This window comes from Nasonia vitripennis, chromosome 5, assembly GCF_009193385.2.
Source record: "Nasonia vitripennis strain AsymCx chromosome 5, Nvit_psr_1.1, whole genome shotgun sequence".
Classification (NCBI taxonomy): Eukaryota; Metazoa; Arthropoda; class Insecta; order Hymenoptera; family Pteromalidae; genus Nasonia; species Nasonia vitripennis.
The window spans coordinates 27,005,814-27,028,099 of record NC_045761.1 but is presented as its reverse complement, the minus strand read 5'-3'; the positions used below and the strand labels follow the sequence as shown (position 1 = coordinate 27,028,099).

General features: G+C 48.9%; 3 protein-coding genes across 4 annotated transcripts; 2 read left to right on the top strand and 1 right to left on the bottom strand.

Annotated features, from left to right (window-relative positions):
- Positions 1–246: 246 nt before the first annotated feature.
- Or106 (odorant receptor 106) lies at positions 247–1,712 on the bottom strand. Its single transcript, NM_001190594.1, has 5 exons — positions 1,294–1,712; positions 865–1,227; positions 594–798; positions 368–523; positions 247–297 (listed from the first exon to the last, which is right to left on the bottom strand). The coding sequence occupies exons 1-5, from the start codon at positions 1,710–1,712 to the stop codon at positions 247–249; spliced, it is 1,194 nt and encodes a 397-aa protein (NP_001177523.1).
- Positions 1,713–7,066: 5,354 nt separating this feature from the next.
- LOC100119094 (serine protease filzig) lies at positions 7,067–14,864 on the top strand. 2 transcript variants are annotated; one of them, XM_008208706.4, is made up of 8 exons: positions 7,067–7,476; positions 9,859–9,946; positions 10,117–11,328; positions 11,400–12,800; positions 12,867–13,053; positions 13,130–13,395; positions 13,527–13,681; positions 14,342–14,864. In XM_008208706.4, exons 2-8 carry the CDS (start codon positions 9,859–9,861, stop codon positions 14,501–14,503), a joined length of 3,471 nt encoding a protein of 1,156 aa, XP_008206928.1. In that variant the 5' UTR covers positions 7,067–7,476; the 3' UTR covers positions 14,504–14,864. The 2 variants fall into 2 exon arrangements, with proteins under 2 accessions (XP_008206928.1, XP_001602935.2); XM_001602885.6 differs by lacking the exon at positions 7,067–7,476 and adding an exon at positions 8,618–9,747.
- A 989-nt stretch (positions 14,865–15,853) lies between these two features.
- LOC100119132 (prohormone-3) lies at positions 15,854–22,251 on the top strand. The gene is made up of 6 exons (XM_001604783.5): positions 15,854–16,098; positions 16,444–16,709; positions 17,577–17,697; positions 18,313–18,468; positions 18,576–18,664; positions 18,954–22,251. Exons 2-6 carry the CDS (start codon positions 16,548–16,550, stop codon positions 19,092–19,094), a joined length of 669 nt encoding a protein of 222 aa, XP_001604833.2. The 5' UTR covers positions 15,854–16,098; positions 16,444–16,547; the 3' UTR covers positions 19,095–22,251.
- Positions 22,252–22,286: the final 35 nt, after the last annotated feature.

Sequence of the window (22,286 nt, the reverse complement as noted above, 5' to 3'; positions counted from 1 at the left end):
CACAAAATTACATAGGTATAGGTGGGAGTCGCGGGGAAATGCGGGAGATGAGGTGCCGTGTTTAAGTGTGTAGGTGTGTACACTTTTTTTTCCAAATTTAATAGTGTACTCTTGCATATGGTGTATACTTCCTTTACGATAGTTTACGGGATTATATGGGTAGAAAACGACGACGTAGAAATTACAATATTTACGTTGAGGATATATAAAAAATATCGACGAATGTAAAAATATCGATCGCTCCGTTCACTTGGTCTGCTGTAGGATGTTGAACGCCGAGTACGACACCTTTAAAATCTGGCGGGAAAAGTAAATTTTGAATAGCTATACGACGGTATAGGTATAAAAAAGGAAACGTTAAACGTACGTTGACAAACGACTCTGGCGTCAAGGTGACTACGGCGCTGTTGAAGAGAAACACCTTCTGCGAAGTCTTCATCATGACGTAGCTGAGTATCTTCTTCGACTCCCTCTTCAAGATGCACCAGTTCATGTTGAAAATCGCGTCGGATATGTGGAGGGTCTTGAGAAAAATTCAACGGTTACAGTATTCTATGATGAAATAATTATCATTCGACTTGGATCGAACTCACGTTCACCGAGACCTTGTAGCCGTACCAGCAGTAGAAAAAGTTCTGCACGAACGCGCAGCAGAGGTACACGAAGACAGCTATGAACTCGGCGCTGAAGAGATCCTGCATCGACAGCAGATAAATGTTGGTGCAGAGCACGGAAATGCTCGTCACGAACTGGATGAAGATCGTCTCGTAGAACGTGTCGTTGAGCTCCTTTATGCCCCTGTATGCGCAAAAGACATCTCCCTGCCGTTAATGTACACAATGGAAATAAAAGTAATATACTGACTCGCAGATGCTGTGATGATCCTCTATGCAGCTCTTGAGGTAGCGAATCTCGTCGCAGGCATTGGCCTCGACCAGGTCGGGCAGTTGCAGTATCCTGTGCTCCAGGATCTTCAAATGGGCGCAAAGTCGGTCGACGAAGTTGAAGACCAGACAGTCGCAGCCGACGTGCACGAGGCTGGTGCTGACGTAGCCGAAGACCTGGTAGAGGTAAGCCGTCCAGAAGCAAAGGGCACTTTTGGACCTGTCGCAAGGACTGTATGCGTCGACCATCAGGTCGTGCTCGGGATCGGGGTTCAGGATCGGGTTCAAGGCGTTGCTGACGTTGTTGATCGTCACCAGGTAGATGCAGAAGCGGATTATGTAGCTGAGGAGATTGCGCACGAGGTAACGTTAAATGCACCGCAGTTGTTACATTTGGTCTAATATGTACCTTTCCGATTCGATCGACTCCTCGACGATCCTCGCCTCCTCCTCGTCCCTGTGGACGCTCCATCTGTCCTCGGAGCTCCTCTGCAGCATACTTATGACCCTGTCCCTTCTGTGGTAGATGTTGCACAGCTTGGATATCCCGTTGGACACAGTCAGTATGAGATAAAGATTCTCGATGAGCGATCGTATGGACTTCTCGGTGACGACGTTGTCCACTATGATCGTAGCTATCAGCATCAATATGCCGACCAGACAGAACAGCGTGTACATCTCGTAGAGGTAATCGAAGGGCTTGCGAAACGTCGTTGGTCTCCAGAAGCCGGACAGTTTGATCACGTTGAACGATATGGAAAACAGACGGTTCTCTATGCCGTACACGTCAGCGCTGCCCGTACGCTCGATGATAGTCGTGGTCGTCATCGTCGTTTCTCGTTTTAGATCATCTATAGAATAAACGACGCTCTTTTTCTAATGACACCGGCGATCGCGGGTCGCGCAAACAAAGTCGCGGGAAGAAAAGAGCGTCTCCCCCCTGTTTCCGCGAGCGCTTAATTATTAACGGGTCATCCTATTTGCGGCGAGCGTCGTTCTTGCGCTCTCTGAGGATGATTGCGAGAGAGAATATTAAAAGAGCATTTCTATGGTGACGCGAACATAACATTTTGTAAAAGTATACAGTCGAGAGAGCGTCAGCGTTTACCTCGCGGTGTTATAGCAGTGGAAGATGCCGGAATAGGAAGTTCAAGAGACGATCACTATGCAGTCCTGTAGTGTCGGAGGAATACTGTCGCGCATTAGTGCCGATAACGTTATGGACGTGGAATAAATATATTCCGATGCGGTCGTTAGTAGCCAAGGCAAACGAAGAATTATTCAACGGCTCAATGGCGAACGTATTGGCAAACGAAGCAAACGTGTACTACATCGGGGTAGTTTTCATCGCGTTATTTTTGGGGAACGAAGTCGAGACTTACACTGTGGTTTACAGCATGTCTCAGAGTTTCGAATTGCTACTGTACGAGGATTTTACGATCACGCATTCGGTAAGTAAGTTCGAACGGTAATTATCGAAATTCTAGACTAACACCTCTCGCTCAGCAGCTCCTTTGAATTATCGAGAAGCTCTGGGAGTGGAGAGGATAACTTCCTCCCCTACCGCACACAGCCATCTCAAGTTCAAGGTACACATCAGGTTGGTTGGTCTCGAAACTCGACTGGATACCTTAGAGGACTGCCGTACTGTCTCACCGAACGCAGGATTGTTTAAAATTGTAATTTCTGAAGAAGCAGAATTAAACACTTTGAAACGATTAGCGATCCGCCTGAGTAAGTCGTCAACGTTTTTCCTCGTAACGTTCTCTCCTTCCCTTTCAGTCGTCGCATCCATAAACTCGCCATGATCCACACGTTCCGCGACTCATCACACAGCTATACTATAGCCGCGATCGTCAATTTCCACGTAGACGCCTGGCTAAGCAACGATTTATCAGCGCCGATAAATAATTCGGTAGTAGCAGTGCTAAGCTCATCGTCGCAGCTTGCAATCGTGCATTATTCATGTTCGAAACTCTCTCGCGCGAAAAAACTCCTCCGTGTGCCACTTCGGGACTTTTAATCTTTGCTCACTTGTTAAATCTCCCGGCGCCTCTCTAATAATGTTATCAAACCGCCTACATAGTAAGCACGCGCCGACACGTCGGATAATAATTATCCAACAAAAAAAAAAAAATCGCAGCGATAATCCGGCTCGTTAACATCTCTCGCTTGCTCGGGCGAATCCAGAACGGTGAAACTTGTTCGCTCGCTCGCGCCTTAGCGATCGTTTAATTCAAATGCGGCTCGCGCACATACGCGCGAGCTGCTCTATGCAATTATACGCGCGCGCGCCGAGAAGATGTCACGGGCGCGACAGCCCATGGATGGATGTTACTGGACCGGGTTAAGTGGCTCGGGAGAAAGCAGCGGCACGAGGTGGTAGTAGGCTTCTTGTCTTCTTCCTTCTTCCTTCTTGAGTTGTGGCGGCGAAAATCGCGCATCATCGGCACAGATTCGTGACTGTACTTATTGCCGCTCTTGGCGACGACGACGTGACGCTTTTTTTTTTATGGCAAACTGCAGATGGCTGCGGTCGATATTGCACGCTATTATTAGCGGGATCTTGATAATAAGGTTGATTGGAAATTTTCATCGAGCCCGAGCTTTGTTACGCAACGGGATATGAGAGCTGCACATCGTTCGACTTTCAAATTGAAGCGCGAGCTCGGCTATCGATATCGCTAGTGTAAATTTCGAAAAGCCGACGACACTCGCGTATTCGATTAATCAATCCTCAACGAGGATGACCGCCACTAAGCAGCTGAAATTAATGACAAATCGAGCGGAAAAAAATCTAGAACGATCGTCCGTAGCGGAAGCGCGGCAAAAAAAAAACCGGCAAAACATTACCCGGTTTCTCCGTGCCGACTCGAACGAGTTCATCGATGAGTCAGAGTCGCCGAAAAGAAGAAAAAGCCGCTACAGCATCTCTCTCTCTCTCTCTCTCTCTCGTCGCATTCCCACACCGCATCTGACAAATCATCAACGCAAACACACACACACACACACACACACGATTCATCGAAACCAAAAACAATCGCTGCGTGTAACGGCCCACAAGTCGCTCTTTCATAAACTCACACACAGACGGGCACACATAACGAAAACCGCTAGCCGGTCGTTCCCACGGCTGAAAGTACAGTCGAAAAAAGCTGATTAAGCAGTCGCCGAACGTCGCGACCTCGACTCCCCTGTTTGATCCTGGAATTCGTACTTGTCCGTACACGACGTCTGCTCTAACGATAATCAGCGCGGAGCGAGCGCAGGCCTAATTCCGAGTCTCTAACGAGCGTCGGAGTGACGCGTCGTAATCGGAGGAGAGAAAGTGAAAACCGATAGAGAGACAGACGGACGGACAGATCGACAATGAAGCTAATGAATAGCATCGCGATCGCGACCCACTTTGCTATGTTTTACCCATTGATATAGAGCTTATCGCGCGCTCGGATCGTAGAGCGCAGTGAAAGCGGAGCTCGAAAAATAATGCAGCCGACTCGTATATATTTGGGACAGCCGATGTGCCTCGATCCGTGGACTCGATGCGTCGTCTAATTGAAAAATTGAGACGTACACGCACGACTGCGGGAGATAAGATCGAGAGGAGATCCATTAATTACAGACGGCTCCACCGCGGAGTAGGTGCAAGTATGCGCCATAAATTGTTGCGCGCGTTAGAGTGGGGGAGTTGATTAATCCGGTGCTTCTGCACCTGGTGCACACGTCCAGTTGGCGCTGAAAGCTTTATGGTTAATTAATTTCCTAAGTGGACGTGAAATTCATCGTGTGAGCTACACTGCAGTGCAGGTAACAGCCTCTGAATTTATCATAAGGTGAACTAACTAACTTCCCCGATTGCGATTCGCTTATAAATGAACAAACTGCGCTCGAACGTATCACGCGATGCATGAATATACGAGCGATCCCACGCAAAATAACAAGATACGCCGAGAGCTCGCCCCCTCACGTCGAGTATATACGAGGCCTAAGTAACCCCATCGCTGATCCCCGATCTCCCCCTCTGATCCTCCGATCGGCGAAAAAAAGAAAAAGAAAAGGATCTGCGTATCGAAAGCCAATGATTCATTCCCTCCGAAACTGTTTGCATACGTCTTGCGTTTATCCCTAGAATCGTATATACGTACATACGCCGAACGGCGCGGGTAATTCTGACCCAGTTTCTCCCGAGTCACGCTCGCTGGACTCCACCTGATGCGATTACACGCCATCAGAAGCGAGATAAAGACTGCAGTGCATGGCGCCGCGGTTTATGTTTCGCGCGCCACTTTTTTTGGAGGATGCAGCGTCGTTATTTATCACCGATCGATCACAGGCGCCGATTACTTTCTAATATTTGCTCCCAAAGAGAGAGAGAGAGAGTGAGAGAACAATGGCAGCTATTTCTGGGTCAGCTGTATACACGCGCGGCTTCCGATGGCTATAATCGCGTTCGCGAAAACCGAGAGCGCGCACGTGTCTGATAAATCGAGCGGGCGCTTATCTCCCTCGGAAAAACGAAGGGAAAAAGACGTCCGCGCCCCGATAAGATTCTCTCTCGTTTTTCCTTACACGTTCGCGAAAAGTTCGAAGACACATGCGGCCCCGTTCCGCGCGACTTTCGAGCGGAGGAGTCGAAGAAAAGATTAAAGGAAAAACGCTCACGTAGTCGCTTGCGCGAAAGTTGGACATAGTCTAGTTTCTTGCATTGTCTCCGAGATTTTTAGCGAACACGCGTCGACGTGCGTAAGAGCGAGAGGAAAAAGTTTCGACCCGTTAATTCGAGACAAGAATTAATCAAGGCGCTACATTTATACACCCCGAGACAAATTACCCTCTGCGCATCTCCCCGATGATCGATCGATATGTGTAGCCCTTCGCAGTATCGAATAACGAAATTCGGCAATAACACGGACGGTTTAGTATACTATATGTGGAACTAGGTGAAATCCGTCTGGGTTATACAAAGCAATTGACATTCCGTCGGCGTCAAAGGACCCGCGCTACGGAGTTTCGCTCTAAATAAAAATTCGCCGCGCGCGAAAGTAAACGCGTTACGGATGCGAGTAACGAGTTTACGATTTATTATAATATGTCGACTCTCCTGAAATCTGGCTAGGGTATCATGCAAAAAAAAAAAAAGGTACGCGCGCGGGCTAATTATCATTTCGTATAATACGTGCGTACAGTGCAGCTTGTTACGCGTTACGCAAGCTGCAGTAAAGTACATAATCAGATCGTGACGGGATCGAAGAGGCAAAACTCCGCATCTCTTACTCCGATTAATTAAAATACTTAGTGTCTGCGCAGAGTGTAGGAAGGAGAAAAAAAAAAAAAAAAAAAAGAATAATCAGCGCGCTGCACGCTCGGCGGGCTAAAAGCGCAGCGGGCATAACGCACTTGACCGAGTGTGCGCTTCCGATGCGCGGCGGACGAAACCTGGTCATCGGCTCAAAAGCGAGGCATATAATGATGAGAGAGAGGCTGCGGGGGCAGTTATTAAGACTCACCGCGCGAGGATACGCTTTCCTCAATGGACGGGAGGCGCTCGGCTATGTGTGCGTGCAAAAGTACGGCCGAGCGATGAGTAGGACAGTGTGTCGCTTACAGGGGGCCTCCCCCCCCCCCCCCTATTCCGCGCGCGGGGACTGACCTGGCCGCTGCGGCCCACTTTGCTTTCTCTCGCTTCGGATCCTTTTCCCATCGCCTCTCTCGGCTCTTTTTCTTCTGTTTAGGCTATCGATCCTCTATTACATTAGCTTTTCTTCGGTATGCGTTTCGATCGCCGATAATTAAACGGAACAGCGCCACGCGTGCAACGAGTATAAGAGCTGTCCCACGGAGTATACGGTAAAATCCAGTCCAGCCGCGCGGGGACATTCGAATTCCCGAGGCGCGTGTGCAAAGTGTAGCTTAACGATCTGACAATTCGTCGGGAAAAAGCAACGATGCCAATTGTCGCTTTCTCCCTCGCTTCGTCACCTCGATGCATCTCTCCCATACCGATTCCACCTCTCCTCCTCCTCCTCCTCTCGGAAGATTTGGTCCAGGTCGTACAACGACTTTCCGTGTACATCCTCTCTCTCTCTCTCTCTCTCTCTCTCTCGCTTCTCTCTCCCCCACCTCTGCGCCGGCGAGCAGGATACAACCGTTGGTCGACTGCCACCACCACCAGCTCTCGGCCGCTTCTCTCCACTACCTTTGGGCCTTATCGGCGCAAGAGAGCGAGCGCGGGGAATTGCACGGCCGAGCGGCAGCGCGCCATGCCGTCCGCAGACAGGTACCATCCACTTGACCAGCCGGATGGATTGAACGCACGCACACATCCGTATACGATCGTGCAGCTATATACCGGAAGTGTTGTTCGCCGCGCAGCTACGCGATACTCTCTTGATAGCAGCAGTTCGTCTCGAGCGGTATAGATCGCTCAGTGTAACATTATTATCCTTGTTGTTCGCGACACGAGTGATCACTCGAGGACGAGAGTTATGTGCAGCGCTCGGCCCTAGCGCCATCCTCCAGCCCGTCTCCCTCTCGTCGTCGTCGTCGTCGTCGTTCGCCAGCACACAGCTTCTTCGAGAGACCAAGCGTCAAGGTGAGTGTCCGATGCCCGATTTATAGCGGTAAATCGCTAGATTTGACAGTCCGCGCGCTCGTGACCTGGATTCGCATCCTTTGGCCTATATTCGCCGAGCCCGGTTAGCTTCTTTTTTTTTTTTCTTCCTCTTCCTCCTTCTTTCCCTCGCGCGAGAACGAGTTTCTCCGCGTCTCTTTGTACGTGCACGTGCATACGGGGAAAAAAATCACGTGGCAGTCCCTATATCGGTCTTACCGATTTGAATAGCCGACCCAGAAACTCGCTCATTTTTATCGGAGCCGAGCGATCGCAGCCCCTTATTATAGCCGGAACCGATCGGAAATCATGTGCACACGGAGAAAGCGTCGATTTTGGACTGTGTGTGTGTGCGCGCGCATAACGCGGTATGCCGAGGTTAAATTGAAAGAAAAACAGAGCTTTCATAAGCGTATGTGGGTCAACGACCTTAATGCCGAAAAGCATCCATTGACGTCTACCCGCGGCTTTTTTTACACACTTCGGAAAGTAAAAGTTAATAAAAATAAAGCCATAAGCCGCGATAGTCTCGCGTATATAGCCGCATCGTAGAACCGGCCGCCGAAGATAACACGAGAGTTGCATTCGTTTCATCGAAAGCGACGTATCGCGCACGCGACCTTTTACAATGTCTCGCGCGCCGGCGCGTGGGCTCGAAACGGGTCTATACCCGCGAGTCGTTTTCCGTTAAGCACAGTGTATCTCACACACACACACACACACACACACGTGGCTCTCGAGGATACTTCGATTCGTGATTTTCAGCGCCGTTATTCAAATCTAGGCGCGCGTGCGATGTATATAATTAATGCATTAGACCAGAGTGGATAGGTGCTTCCGTATAGGTTTCTTTCCGCGAAGAACGATGTAGACGTTAGACTTTTAACAAGGTAAATCAAACGCTCTCGCTCGCGAGCAACAGATGAGCGGTTGCGCTGCTCGAGTATGCCGTTAAGCGTGACAGGGGGTAATTTTTTTTTTTTACGCGCGAAAACACGCGTACGCTTTATTACGCCGTTGAACGAGACTGATTACGCGGAGATATATAAGTAATTAGGAGATTATTCATGGAAAAATTCACCGAGACTTGTTGATCTACGTAGAGACGCGTCGATTTTCAATGAAACGAGTTCGTATCGGCCGATGGTTTTTAAAAGAGCGAGAGAAGCCGGTGATAAAAGCAGTGCAGCGAGTTTCTGGCTGATTGATCAATTGGGTCACCGCAAAGGAAAGTTTCATATCCAAATTCAGGAGGTCACTCGTCCGCTTCGAAATCGTTTTCAATGCTCCAATTATGCGCGAACTTGGATAAAACTCCGTCGAACATCGACGATACACGCAAGCCGCCTCGCGAGTATAGCTATATATACATCATTGGCTGGAGGTTTAACGGGGCCCATCGGAAAAATCTCGGGGCTCATTACCATTCCGCGGACGTAAGTGCAGTAGGTCAGACACGACAACGACGACGACGACTGTGTATATACAGCCGGCAATTTCGTAGAAAGTGACTTCGCCGCTGGAATTCGTTCGCTATATGATTCACTGCGTTTTAGGCTCCTTCGATAGAAGCAGCCTTGAACTTGGACGATTTTCAAGCCACGTATATAGAGTTTTTATTTATCTTACGTATTCTGCAATATAACACCTCGCGGGAGATCGATACGCGCGTCTACATGAGCTTAACCCAGATTCGCTCGCGACAATAAAATCCAAAACCGAATGGCTTTTCCACGAACTCACGCAAGCACACTTGGAATTCCTGACGTTCCCGGGCACACGCGATCGTATGTAATACGCCAGCAGGAAGCTTATATGTATATGCACGGCTATAGATATACATATATAGACACATGCGCGGCGCGGAGCTACCGGTAACGGTAGGCGTTCGGTATTCCTACGTCCTCCTATTCCAACGGGTTCTCTCGGCCGGCTTAATTTATGCGCTTAGCACTTTCGGCCTATTGGCTCCAGACAAATTTCTCCTTCGCGCCGCGCGAATCCGCGCGCCGATAAGCTTATTTCGCGCGCGTACCGGTTCTCTGTGTGTACGCTCGGGATATAACGATAAGGACGGCTAATAAAGTGCGCACCAGAGTCTCGGGGAGTGAAAAATCGTCGAATTTCGCGGGGATTACGCTAGCGGCGATTATACGGCCATAAGCTGACCCACTTCCTCGTGCTATTGAAATAACAAGGCGCGAGTTGCATCGGAAGAAAGCGAGGGCATCGATACACTTGTAATCCTGTTTGGTATGTATAATCGTGCGCGAGCTGCCCCCGCTTTTAACTTCCAATTGAAGACTTTCGTCCGATGAGCTGGAAAGGAAATTTAACGTGAAACTTTTTATTTCCACCTTCCAGATGGCTCGCGGGAAGATTATATGTCTGCTAGTCATGTTCCTCGCCATGACATCGGCCTTTTCCATCGCCGAGATTCCACAGGCCAAAGGTAAGATTGATTCTCCACGCTGCGCTCGAGGCGGCGGCTTTTTTCTTCTACGGGACGCTTTTATCAATTTTCTCAACCGACAGAGGAATCTTGCTCGAGCGGCAGAGCCGATTGATTTATGTTCTCGATGAGAAATAAACAACGAGTTTGTCTCGAATTGAAAATTCCAGGTCGAAAGCTGTTCGGCGGCTATCGAATAGCGCCCAAGGTCTGCCAGGCGACGAACCCCTCCCGGATCAAGTCCGACCAGCCGGCCATCTGCATGTTCAACTACGAGTGCAGTCGACGTCGCGGCGAGGTCGTGGGCGCCTGCATGGACGGCTTCCTCTTCGGCGCCTGCTGTCAGCTCCCGCCGAAGCAGTCCGGCGAGGCCCTCGAGAAGGTCACGATCCTCGAGGACCCGCTGATCAACGTCCACGAGATCGACCACGTGCCCGACATCCCCATACTGCTGAACCCCGACGGGACACCCGTGGGCCAGGAGAGCACGACCAAGAGCAGCTTCCTCTCCACCAAGTCCTCCGTCTCCAGCACGAAGGACAGCTTCGAGAACGCGGAGAAGCCACAGCTGGCCAACTTCAGCTACCTGGAGGACAACTTCGGTGCGCTGCTGGGCAACGACCAGGTGATGGACGACCTGAAACTGCCGTCGCTGATCACCCACTCGGACGCGAACAACGACATCCAGGAGCCCGTGGACAATCCGGTGACGACCGTGCTGAGCCCCGACCAGATCTTCCAGGTGGCTGATCCCGTGGACCAGTTGCCCGCCCTCTTCTCCCACGGGATCCACCCCAGCAACGACAGCGCCGGCGACGCCGAGACCATTCTGCTGAACGAGAACGGCACGACTCTCCACGAGTCCCACAACCCGGACGAGCTCTTCAGACCGGCGAGTCCGACGGAGAAGGCTCCGGTCACCGGCTTCTTGAAGCTGGGAATCCAGACGACCACCACCCAGAGACACTCGGTCGCGCAGAAGACCGAGACCACCGAGAGGACGTCGATCAAGGCCGCCACTACCCAGTCGACCAGACCGAATACGCACGGCAGCTTCTCGTACCAGGAGAAGAGCAGCACCGCGGCTCAGACCAAGAAGACCACCTCGGCCACGAAGAAGGTCACGACTCCTGCGTCGTCCACGACGAAGGAGAAGTCCACTTACGCGGCGACGAAGTCAACGGCGTCCGTCAAGAGCGAGACCACGACTCCCATGAGTCTGACGACCAGGAACGCCGAGGACCTGGTGAGGGTGCCGACCATCACCTACGGAGGCCAGGGCGGCAACAAGAAGCACGACGAGCTCGACAAGGAGGAGATCGCCATCAACCACATCATCTCCCTTCTGAACGACACGAGCGACGCCAAGATTACCACTCAGGGTGAGTCGAGATCGTATTACGTTAACCTGACATTTAAGAGGAATCGGTTAAGACTGAGCATTGCTTTTCAGTGACGAACGGACCCACGACGTACAAGTGGGTGAGCACCGAGTCGTCGCCCAAACCGACGCTGGTCAAGATCAAGACGACCCGGCCCACAGCCGTCACGACGGAGTCCCTGCCTCCGTCCTACTACACCTCGAACACGTCCCCCAACCACTACTACTACAGCACCGCCACGACCGAGCCGTCGAGGTTGACCAGCTACTACACGTCCCCGGGATCCTCCAGCTCCTTCTCCACCCAGGCGGGCAGTTACGACGGCAGCAGCAGTTACCCCTACTCTTCGAGGCCCACGACCAACCCACCGGCTCCCACCGTGATCGTCCTGGGACCTCTGGGCACCGAGTACACGACCATACCGACCCAGAGCACGCCCAGCAGGTTCGGCGTCAACAGCCAGAAGTACCCGGACAAGGTGTCCAACACCATCAGGCCGACGACGCTGAGCACGAAGAAGCCCAGCGTGGCCACCACGCTGACGCACAACATCAGCACCGTCATCTCCGGGAATAAGCAGGTGGTGTCGGTCAGTTACATCAGCGTGAACCTCAAGGACGGAACCACCTTGTCGCCGACGACGATCAAGGACAGCCTGGAGACGGAGGCTGCGACGGCCTCCGAGAAGCCCGACAAGAAAGTCGTCACCAAGCGGCCCTCGACCATCTACACGACCCTGACCTCCTGGTCCCAGAAGCCCAGCTTCCACCTCAAGCCCTCGTCGCCCAACTTCAACTGGCCCAGCGAGTACAGCAGCGACGGCGAGAAGGTCACCAGGCCGGGCTTCACCACCACCGGCTCCAACTGCGAGGAGGAGACAGCCGCGTCGGACGACGTCAACAACTTCCCCCCGGTGCGTCACCCCGAGCTCGAGTCCGGAGTGGCGCAGCTGCACCAGGACAAGCCGACTCTGGTCGAGCCCGGCGACATCATCAGCGAGGACGAGATCCCCACGCCGGACTTTGTCGAGGACGCCGAGCTCAACAACAAGGTCGACGTGTTCGTCAACAAGATCGTCGAGTCGCTCCAGGGTAACTTCCAGAACCTCAAGGACGTGGTGTACAATCCGAAGAACGTGACCACGGTCAGCCAGTCGAACGCCGTGACCAAGAGACCGACCGTCTCGGCGACGACGAGGAAACCCACGGCCAAGCCGACGGTCAAGGGAACCAGGAGGCCGACCAGCAGGTTGACCACCACGCCAAAGACGCCCACCCTGAAGCCCAGACCCACGTCCACCGGGAGCAGGAAACCCACGACCACCAAGCGCACAAGCAAACCTGTCAAGCGGATCACCACGACGCTGCCCAGCACCGACGCAGCCCCCTACGACACCACCACCCCGGCCCCTAGGCCCACCGAGGTCACGACCACCATTCCCGAGATCACGCCCAACTCGGACTTCCGATCGAGTGAGTAACCTTTCGATACACTATCCCAGAGAAGAATCGGCCTTCTAACGACCCACCGGGTTTCAGTATGCGGAATCAGACCACTGATGAAGACAGGCAGGATCGTCGGCGGCAAGGGTGCCACCTTCGGCGAGTGGCCCTGGCAGGTGCTGGTCCGCGAGGCCACCTGGCTGGGACTGTTCACCAAGAACAAGTGCGGGGGTGTCCTCATCACGGACAAGTACGTCATCACGGCGGCCCACTGTCAGCCCGGGTAAGTGTCTCCCAAACGCTTCCTCCCCCCACCCTCGATCGAAGGATCTCCTGAGAATAACCTCGATTCTCGACAGATTCCTGGCCTCGCTGGTCGCGGTGTTCGGCGAGTTCGACATCTCCGGCGAGCTGGAGTCCCGTCGCAGCGTGACGCGGAACGTGCGCCGAGTGATAGTGAACCGGGCTTACGACCCGGCGACGTTCGAGAACGACTTGGCCCTGCTGGAACTGGAGACGCCCATCCATTTCGACGCGCACATAGTGCCGATCTGCATGCCGGACGACAACACCGACTACGTCAATCGCATGGCAACCGTCACCGGCTGGGGCCGTCTCAAATACAGTGAGTAAACTCGTTAGATTTGATTGAATTTCTGTTTGTTCACGGGAGAGCAGGCTGTTTACCTTGAATTATTCCGCTCGCGATCGCGCCTGTTTACCTTGAATAAACGAGGAAAAATGTCGTGTCAACAGACGGAGGCGTGCCATCGGTGCTGCAGGAGGTGAAGGTGCCCATAATGGAGAACTCGGTCTGCCAGGAGATGTTCCAGACGGCCGGACACCAGAAGCTCATAATCGACAGCTTCATGTGCGCCGGGTACGCGAACGGCCAGAAGGACTCATGCGAGGTAAGTTATACGCTTACGCTACGATCCGTTTTCCCTTTTCACGCGACGGCACCTTATCTCCCGGTTCGGTCTTCGAAACTCGGCCGTCTGTATACCTCCCGAGGTGAGCAGCTCGAGCGCGTATACACGCATCCGTTATTCCGAGTCGCGATTATAACGGCCCGAGAGACTAACACAGCGCGTGTCCCACTACTGCATCGCCGCTCCTGAAATGATCTCTTCGCGCCTGCGGTATTGGGGTTACCGGACTGGTATAGAGAGACATATAGACTCTAAACCCGCGGGAAGGTCGTTCGTTGATGCGCTGCTGCGTAGGTATATATGCTAATTGCGGGCCGACGTCGTAAATTTTTTTCCTTCTCTCTCTCTCTCTCTCTCGAGGCATTCCGAGGCTCTTTTACTGCGGGATTTGCGGCGCGATCGAGGGGGGGGGGGATGGATGATTTGTCTAGCGAGAGAGAGAGAGAGAGACGGAAATAAAAATCGACGGCGATTAGGGCGACGTTTATGCCACGGCTCGGGGATTACGCGGAATTTACGAGTTATTCCGTCGGCTTGGCTTCGGAACACTTTATACGAGGAATTCGTAAACAAATTACCCGCCGCAAAGTGTGTCGATAAAATCAAGAGCCGAATCTATCACGACGATTATTATTACAGGGCGACAGCGGCGGTCCCTTGACCCTCCAGCGGCCGGACGGCAGGTGGATCCTCGTCGGCACCGTCTCCCACGGCATAAAGTGCGCGGCTCCGTACCTGCCCGGCGTCTACATGAGAACCACTTACTTCAAGCCCTGGCTGCACAGCGTCACCGGAGTCTGATGTCCACGGCTTATCATCCAAGACTGATGACGACGACGACTAGAGTGCGATGACCACGTGCCACTTGTATAAATTGTAAAAAGACGAAAGATTAATTAATTTATTTATTTTAAATTATTACTATCATTACTACTGTAATTATATATACTGTTGGCGGAGCCGCGAGAGCCGCATGTACATAATACAGATCGTGAACGAAAGATATAAGAAAGATAAGGAAATAACACTAACTCTTCGCTAAGATTATCATTATGTAATATTAATTCCCATGTAAGCGTATACATAAGTCTCTATATATTTATGTTCACCGCGTTGTTAGCTGTTATCCGTCAATTAAACTTATTTTTTATACGAAAAAGAAGCCGAGGAGAGAAAAAGTATGCACCCGTCCATCCCACCATCACACACAATCTAATACATATATATATATATATTTATTTATTTATTTATCAGTAAAGTTACATAAATTACATTTTAGCAATGCAATTTACATACCCGCAGAGATAAACACAGTTATCTGTTTGCGGGACTGATTGCTATCTTACATCTAAATCTTAAAACTATAAAAACTAATCTTTTGAGATTAGTAACCGCAGTCTTATCATTGCACATTGAAAATAGTCTAAAACTAATGATACAGTGATATCTTTTCCTTTATTTCTGTTATTCCACTCTTTTAATATCTTTTCTTTTTGTCTACAAATTTGATCTAATCCACTCAACAATATATATATATATATCCAAGAATAAGCACGCGATATACAAGCCAAGCATCGGAAATCCAGCTTTCCGCGGATGAAATTACGCGTGGGCGGGCGTCGCCGCGTTGGAAAATGTTTGCTCCAACTCTATCTCCGGTATTCCGGGCACACGTAGCTTGCTGCTCCAGAGAAAGAACGCTGATGCGCGCTGTATTACGCAGTCCACGTCCGAGGGGGCATAAAAACCCCCCGTAAAAGCCCATATCTCGCCGTGTTATAAATAATAAAGTGTCCGCGGCTGATGTATGTGTGGAATCGTATAAGGGAAAATGAAAATCACCGACTACCACGGCATCCTCGCCGCGGACAGAAGGATTAACGAGGCATCTCGCGTTCGTTGCCGTGTTTCTCTTAAAAAAAAAAAGCTCTTACTCGCTTCAACGTTTCAATCCGTTTCGAAGCCTGGAAATAACAGCCATTAAACGCTGCAAAGCTCTGCTCCAGCGAGATAACGCCGTAGCTCCGATTGTCCAGGAATATCCTGCGGAGAGAGGAAGAAGCAGCAGCGAAAAAAGCTCCCCCCCCCCCAGCCCTAGCGTATACGCAGAGAGAACACCTACGCAAGGGCAGGCGCATGCGCGCGAGGGACGTCCCATTCAGCCGCGGAATCGAGGAAAGCTCGCACAGGGGTATAGATTAGTCAGTCGTTCGGTTCCGCTCGTCCTGAGAGGCATATCCCGGTAGTAGCTCCTAGTCGGCTGTGCCCAGGGATTACTTGTTGATACGCGCGCGAAGGAGCAGCAGCAGCAGCAGCAGCTGAGGAGGAAGGAAAAGGAGCGAGGACACGAGAAAGCGGAAGCGGGAGAGTCGAGCTTTATCGAGCGAGAAGTGCAGGTGAGCGATTACAGCTTTTCTGCGCACTTGCCGAGCTGGAACTGCGCATCGATCGCCCGGCTGACGTCTCTCTCTCTCTCTCTCTCTCTCCCTTTTACCCTCTTGCACGCGCATGTACGCATAGGTATACACACCTGTGCGAGGTTTTCGAGTGGTGGTATAGCCGTGACCTTAATGCGGGAGATGAGCTTTTCTCCTGTGGGAGGCATCGAATTATCGAGAGGGTTTCTGCTTCTTTTCCGGGCCTCATTTCAACTGCTTAAATCATTGTAAACGAGCTGCGAGGGGGCTGATTTTCAACTTCCGGGTAATAAAACTCGTTGCATGAAATTCTTCTGCACACAGAGCGCGTCGGATCAATCCCGGAAGAAGAACGTCTCTCTCTCTCTCTCTCTCTCTCTATTTATCTGCCCTCGAGAAGAAAAACAACAACCGATCGCGACGACGAGATGAAGACGACGTGCGCAATGCTGCTGGCGGTGCTCGCCCTGATGAACTGCGGCGCGGACGCGTGGGGTGGCCTCTTCAACCGCTTCAGTCCTGAGATGCTGTCCAACATGGGATACGGCAGTCACGGCGGATACCTCGGCAGGTCGTCCGCTTTCCTACAGGTACGTCCTATAGCTCCACTATGCCAACTATGCCGCGTGGGTGGTATTGAAACTTTTTCTCAACGATTCTAACGAGATAACTACGAGTTCGATGAGCATATATAGCTTTCACCGTGTTCATTGCACTTGTTGGAATCGATAGCATCGACGAGCGAGTAAAAAACACGACAAGCAGCGCCGAATTCCAGAACTTTCCAACGTATATTTCAATCCATCCAGAGAGCGAGGCGTGTTTGACGAATACTTTCCACTATACGTACGATATTCACGAATAGAGAGTCTCGATTACATTAACGGAAAATTCATAACGTAAACACATGCGCAGCCGTTCGAGGAAAGGAGGCCATAAAGAAGTGTGCGTGTGCCGAAGGACTCGTTTTATTAACGCTTTGGCCGGGAATATATTTACGGTCGAAGGAGTCGAGTGAAATTAGTATACACACACTCACACACACGGAAACTAATAATGCGTAACGTCAAGCTCCGTTCTATATACGGACGATAAGGAATCGCTAAAATTAACGGATGTTCCCGCACTCTCCGGATTAAACCGCCAAACGCCGACGCAGTTCTCCCCCGTAAAAGCTCCGAGGCCACTCGATCCTTGAGAAAAATCCAACTCTCTCTCTCTTGCGCACCTGCATATAATACACCTACGTTCGTCGCGCGTCATTAGCGCGTATAGAGCACCCCGGAGTCCTCGGATCGATAGAACGCGCTATTGTTGCAGCTATACCGTTCCGCTGCACCCGTATACACGTTGCGTAAGTCGGATCCATCTCCGAGTCCTCGGGGAGTATCGCGCGTTTTTAGCCGAGTAGCTTTCGGAACGGGAAATGATCGATCGATCGATGTTACATTACGCAGCACGGGAGCAGCTTCAGCGACAACGGTCTGGACGACGGCGCGGACGAGCCCTGTTACGAGAGACGCTGCAACACCAACGAGGACTGCTGCCCCGGCTCGGTTTGCATGAATCCCGAAGGAGGTAAGAGCGAGTTTGAAATTGCTTCTCTAATCGAGTTTGACACTTAAATCTCGAAACTTCGAATTCGGAGCTATACTACGGTAGTTGCTTACGTCATTGCTTCTCCTCGCGGTGACGTCAGGGACGTTAGAAGAGAAGATTACGTAAAGTTCACCAGGATCGGCGAGTTTTATCAATGAAGCCTGGCGGCCCTCGCCTCTCGCGCTCGTCTGATTTACAATATATAGATCGGAGTATAGCGCTTAATTTTCCAACTTTGAATCTCATTTAAATTTATACTTCGCTGCGCTCTCGCGTCGTTATCTCCGACGAGCGAGTTTCACATAACGACGATATGAATATTCGAGTATCGTTATAAAAGTTGGAAAAGGATCGATCGATCGCGCGCGCGCGCGCGTGTGGTAAAAAAAAAATTCGAGTCTCGGAACTTCGCGGATCTTCGACGCCCTTCAGCCGTCCGCGCGCGAAAATAACGCCGAGCAAAAATAGCGGAAATTGATCGACCTATAACAGCACCTACGCGCGCGGAAGCTCTGTAATTCGCGAAAAGCTTCCTTTGTGCAGTATGAGCTTCGCTCGGTTAAAAAACAGTATAGCAGCCTGTGTAATCAACAGAGTGGCCCGAGGGACGCTGTATGTTCATCTACGGCCTGAAACAGGGCGAGCTTTGCAGGAGAGACAACGACTGCGAGACTGGCCTCATGTGCGCTGAGGTCGCCGGAAGCGACAGCCTCTCCTGTCAGCCGCCTGTCACGTCGAACAAGCAATACAGTGAGTCTACTTCTTCTGCTTTTTTTATTTTTCGCTTTACTCCTCCAGCGCTCTCGGATTTAATTAAAAAGGAAAAAACCTCATCGCGATGATTAATGTCACAACAGGTGAAACCTGCAGCATGTCCAGCGAGTGCGACATCAGCCGAGGCCTCTGCTGTCAGCTGCAGCGGCGACATCGTCAGACTCCGCGAAAGGTACGTGTGCTAATTATCATGCGTTGTACTTGTATGATTAGCGTTTTTTTTTTGTCGCGTTCGCGGGGTGTGGGTGTGTGCTTTGACGTCAAAGGGGAAGTTTCATTAAAATTTCATTAAGGGGACGCGATGACTCGAGCAATTTGTCGGGCTACGTTTGCGAAAATTTTTCACGCACTGCCAAATGGAAAAAAGTATCGATTATCGGCTTTTGGCAGCGCGTAAATTTTGAAAATCGGGGGGAATCGATGGAAGGATTGAAATGAAAAATTCAAACAATTCTGCGCAGATGTGCTCATACTTCAAGGACCCACTAGTCTGCATCGGTCCAGTGGCGGCGGACCAGGTGAAGCACGTCGTGCAGTACACGTCGGGCGAGAAGCGGATCACCGGCAAGAACAACCGACTGTACAAGCGGGGATTCGCTTAAGCTTCCTAACCCCGACCTCCCTGTTATCACCCCTTACCCCCCCCCACCCAAAAAAAAAAAAAGAAATGAACCCCCACCTACCCTCCGATAAAAAAAATCAAGTCTTTCTTTCGCTCCGCGTTCGGTCGAGCTGCGAATCAAACTCTAACTTATATACTAACTAGTTGAGCAAGAAATACATACACTTGATTTCGTGCAGCCGATTGTAATTCCTCGTTGCTTATATGAGTATATCGTACGAAAAAATGAATGGCCAACATTGAATACTCTTCCCTCTAGTCTTCGCGTGGTATATATCACCGACCAACTACTTAGTTCACGAAAGGATATTGAAGACGAGGCGCGCACATATATGCACACTTATATCCTGATCTTTCTCCTTGAATTGCGATACACGCGAATTATGAAAGTACGTTGCGCGAATAACTCTTTTTATATTTCGTCTTTTTCAACAGCAATTATGGATATGCATACTTCAAAGTCTTCTATGATATACGTACGATGATAAGTTTAGCATTTGCGTTTTTGCGCGAGCTTTTTCGCCGAGAAAAAAAAAAGTAAACGAATTGAAAGTACAGACACGCGGCTTCCAGCTAATAGACATATACGTATTATGATTATTATTATCACTCGTCTTGCGACTGAAAAATACAACACATATCAAGATTCGTGCTTTAATCTCTAAGATTAGTGACGTAATGAATATATTTACCGATGTATAACGTATTTTATGGACGAGCGAGTAAGAGAGAAAAGAGATGAGAAGCGAAGAGCAACAAAACATATCAACTAGAAAGTGATTCATATAAAAAAAAATGCACAAAAAAAGGCGCGCCGACGACTTTTCGTCGCGTGGCGGATACATAATGAAAGAAAGGGATTACAATATACAAAAAAAGAAACAGCTCTATAAGTTGTAACGTTAAGTAAATATACTTGTAATATTAAAGATATCGTATATAATGTATGAATCGCGCGGAGCGAGGTGATCCCCGAGAGTAATAAAATAAAAACAAATTCCTCGACACGAAGCGTATAAGTAATATGCGTCGGATTTCGGCTTTGATCCCTTTTGACGGATTTGCCTCGCTCCGCCACGGGAATATATAATTCGTTTCTGCTCTGCATACAGCGAACGCTGCCCTTTTGGGCACCTGAGCTCCCAGTCTAGAAAAATCAATATAAGAGTATATATTACCGATATAACGCGAGAGAGAAAGAGAGAGAGAGAGAGAAATTGCCGTATCGCGTGCGAATCACGTCGTTGAGAAATGTGTCTACTTATTCGCCTGACACGACGTGGATCTCTTTCTTCTCGAGGCATTTCGATTCGACAGCCGTGTTCTCCTCTTTGACTTATTATTATTATTATTATTGTAATTTTTAAGAAATGTTATATATGAAGCTGGTCTTGAAAAACGAGTTGTTTACTATCGTTTGTTGTGTATACGTTGAATACTTAAATTCTATTTTTTGTCTTTGATTCGCTTTCGTAATGTTATATTGTATAAGGAACGTTGAGGACTCAGATGATTAATTTTTGAATCCATATTTTTGTGCTAATTATGACAGATCACTCGGATGCCTGAATACAAGCTGCGTATAGAATATACTGAGAAAAAGAAAAACAGAAAAAGAAATGAACACAAAAAACTGTTGAATTATACGATTTATGCTTATTACCCTATATGAAAATTATATTTTTATCTTTGATCGATGTATGCTGCGTCGTTGACTGCATCTGTGGAGATGCATCGGACGCATTATGCACGACAGCATAGTATGATATTTTCTCTCAAAGCGTTAAACCACTCATATACACCTGTATGTATAGCATCTATCTGTTTACGATTTTTTCACAATACATCGAATGCATACAGTACATCGTGGGGGCCTATCGTGTGAAAGAGATCGGGATGAATAATATTTTTATAGAAGATTACGAAAAGCTCATACTTGCGTTAAACTTTCAATTTTCCAGTCGAGAAAAATATGGAATTATTTGATTAACCCCGATCTCTTGGTACCAAATTCTCTGAATCTTATAGTCTCACCCTTTTGCAACTGATGCTGATGATGATAAGCAATGTTGTTAGCCCGTATGTTATGACATTGAACGTTTTCAGCATATCTGGCTCGATATCGATTGATCATCGTCTGTTACTTGTGTTTGTTTAAACGGCTTCACTTTCCGTAACGTTATTGTACTCAAACATTTACCGTTCTACAATCTATCGAGATATTGATAAAAGAATATTATATTGTCGAGAAAAGTACGAAACCCAACTTGTGGGATTATTAAATATATCAAAATTACTCAAAGTTCAAAATTGACTCACAACATTGTAGAGCTCGTATGAATCGTACTAATATAAAATGTCAAGATCGCGTATATTTTTACAAGGGATATGACATTGTTAAAAAAAATAAATGATGAAGAGAAAGACGTAATACTATACGAACATATGTAGAAAAAAAAACAATTGAACATATAGAAAGTACTAACAACTATTTTACGAATTCCGTCTCTGAAATGAAAGTAATATCTGATCACGTACAAGCAGATATATATATAATAATTATACACATATAAGACTCTGTTGGACTTAACGACAAATGCTTTGATCTACAGTTGAATTTCTATTGAATTTTAATCCTAATTATGAATTCGAATCAGTTTGAAGACGCATATATTAGCATTTACTAAATAGCACCTGATTTCTATTGTAAATTTGTACAATAAGATAAAAATGACGATGAAGACTCGATTATTTCCTTGAAAATATATACATATCATAGCGAGTAAGGATTTCTAATTGTTAAGAAATGCTCAAAGTGGAAAAAAGCACTCGAGTGCCAGCGGAGCGTTTTTGAAAGTCGCTTACGAGATTGATGTAAGAGTATTAGAAGCGTTTCTAATGAGTTTAGCTTTTCGACTAATACGTGAGCGAGATACACGCCTCCTTACTTTAAAAGATCGTTTCAATGAGTTTCGAAACTTTGAAAACACACCGATTTATCGTAAATATATTTTATGGGCGTCTATTGGCCTTTTTTCGAAAGCATCTATACATCGGTTATTGATTCCAACGCTATTGTATATGTGTGTCTAACTGTATGTGTATCATTCACAATAAAACTGTATTTCAAAAAGAAAGTTCAATCTGGCTCTGTGTAAAGATGTATATTTCA

What these genes read in the sequence shown, in the direction of transcription:
- LOC100119094 (XM_008208706.4), top strand. Translation starts at nt 9,859, where the DNA reads ATGGCTCGCGGGAAGATTATATGTCTGCTAGTCATGTTCCTCGCCATG. An exon ending in CGCCAAGATTACCACTCAGG is followed by an intron (nt 11,329 to 11,399) that starts GTGAGTCGAGAT and finishes ATTGCTTTTCAG; the next exon opens with TGACGAACGGACCCACGACG. An exon ending in GCGGCCCACTGTCAGCCCGG is followed by an intron (nt 13,054 to 13,129) that starts GTAAGTGTCTCC and finishes GATTCTCGACAG; the next exon opens with ATTCCTGGCCTCGCTGGTCG.
- LOC100119132 (XM_001604783.5), top strand. Translation starts at nt 16,548, where the DNA reads ATGAAGACGACGTGCGCAATGCTGCTGGCGGTGCTCGCCCTGATGAAC. An exon ending in TTGCATGAATCCCGAAGGAG is followed by an intron (nt 17,698 to 18,312) that starts GTAAGAGCGAGT and finishes TGTAATCAACAG; the next exon opens with AGTGGCCCGAGGGACGCTGT. An exon ending in CACGTCGAACAAGCAATACA is followed by an intron (nt 18,469 to 18,575) that starts GTGAGTCTACTT and finishes ATGTCACAACAG; the next exon opens with GTGAAACCTGCAGCATGTCC.
- Or106 (NM_001190594.1), bottom strand. Translation starts at nt 1,712, where the DNA reads ATGACGACCACGACTATCATCGAGCGTACGGGCAGCGCTGACGTGTAC. An exon ending in GCTACAAGGTCTCGGTGAAC is followed by an intron (nt 524 to 593) that starts GTGAGTTCGATC and finishes ATTTTTCTCAAG; the next exon opens with ACCCTCCACATATCCGACGC. An exon ending in CGCCAGAGTCGTTTGTCAAC is followed by an intron (nt 298 to 367) that starts GTACGTTTAACG and finishes TTTTCCCGCCAG; the next exon opens with ATTTTAAAGGTGTCGTACTC.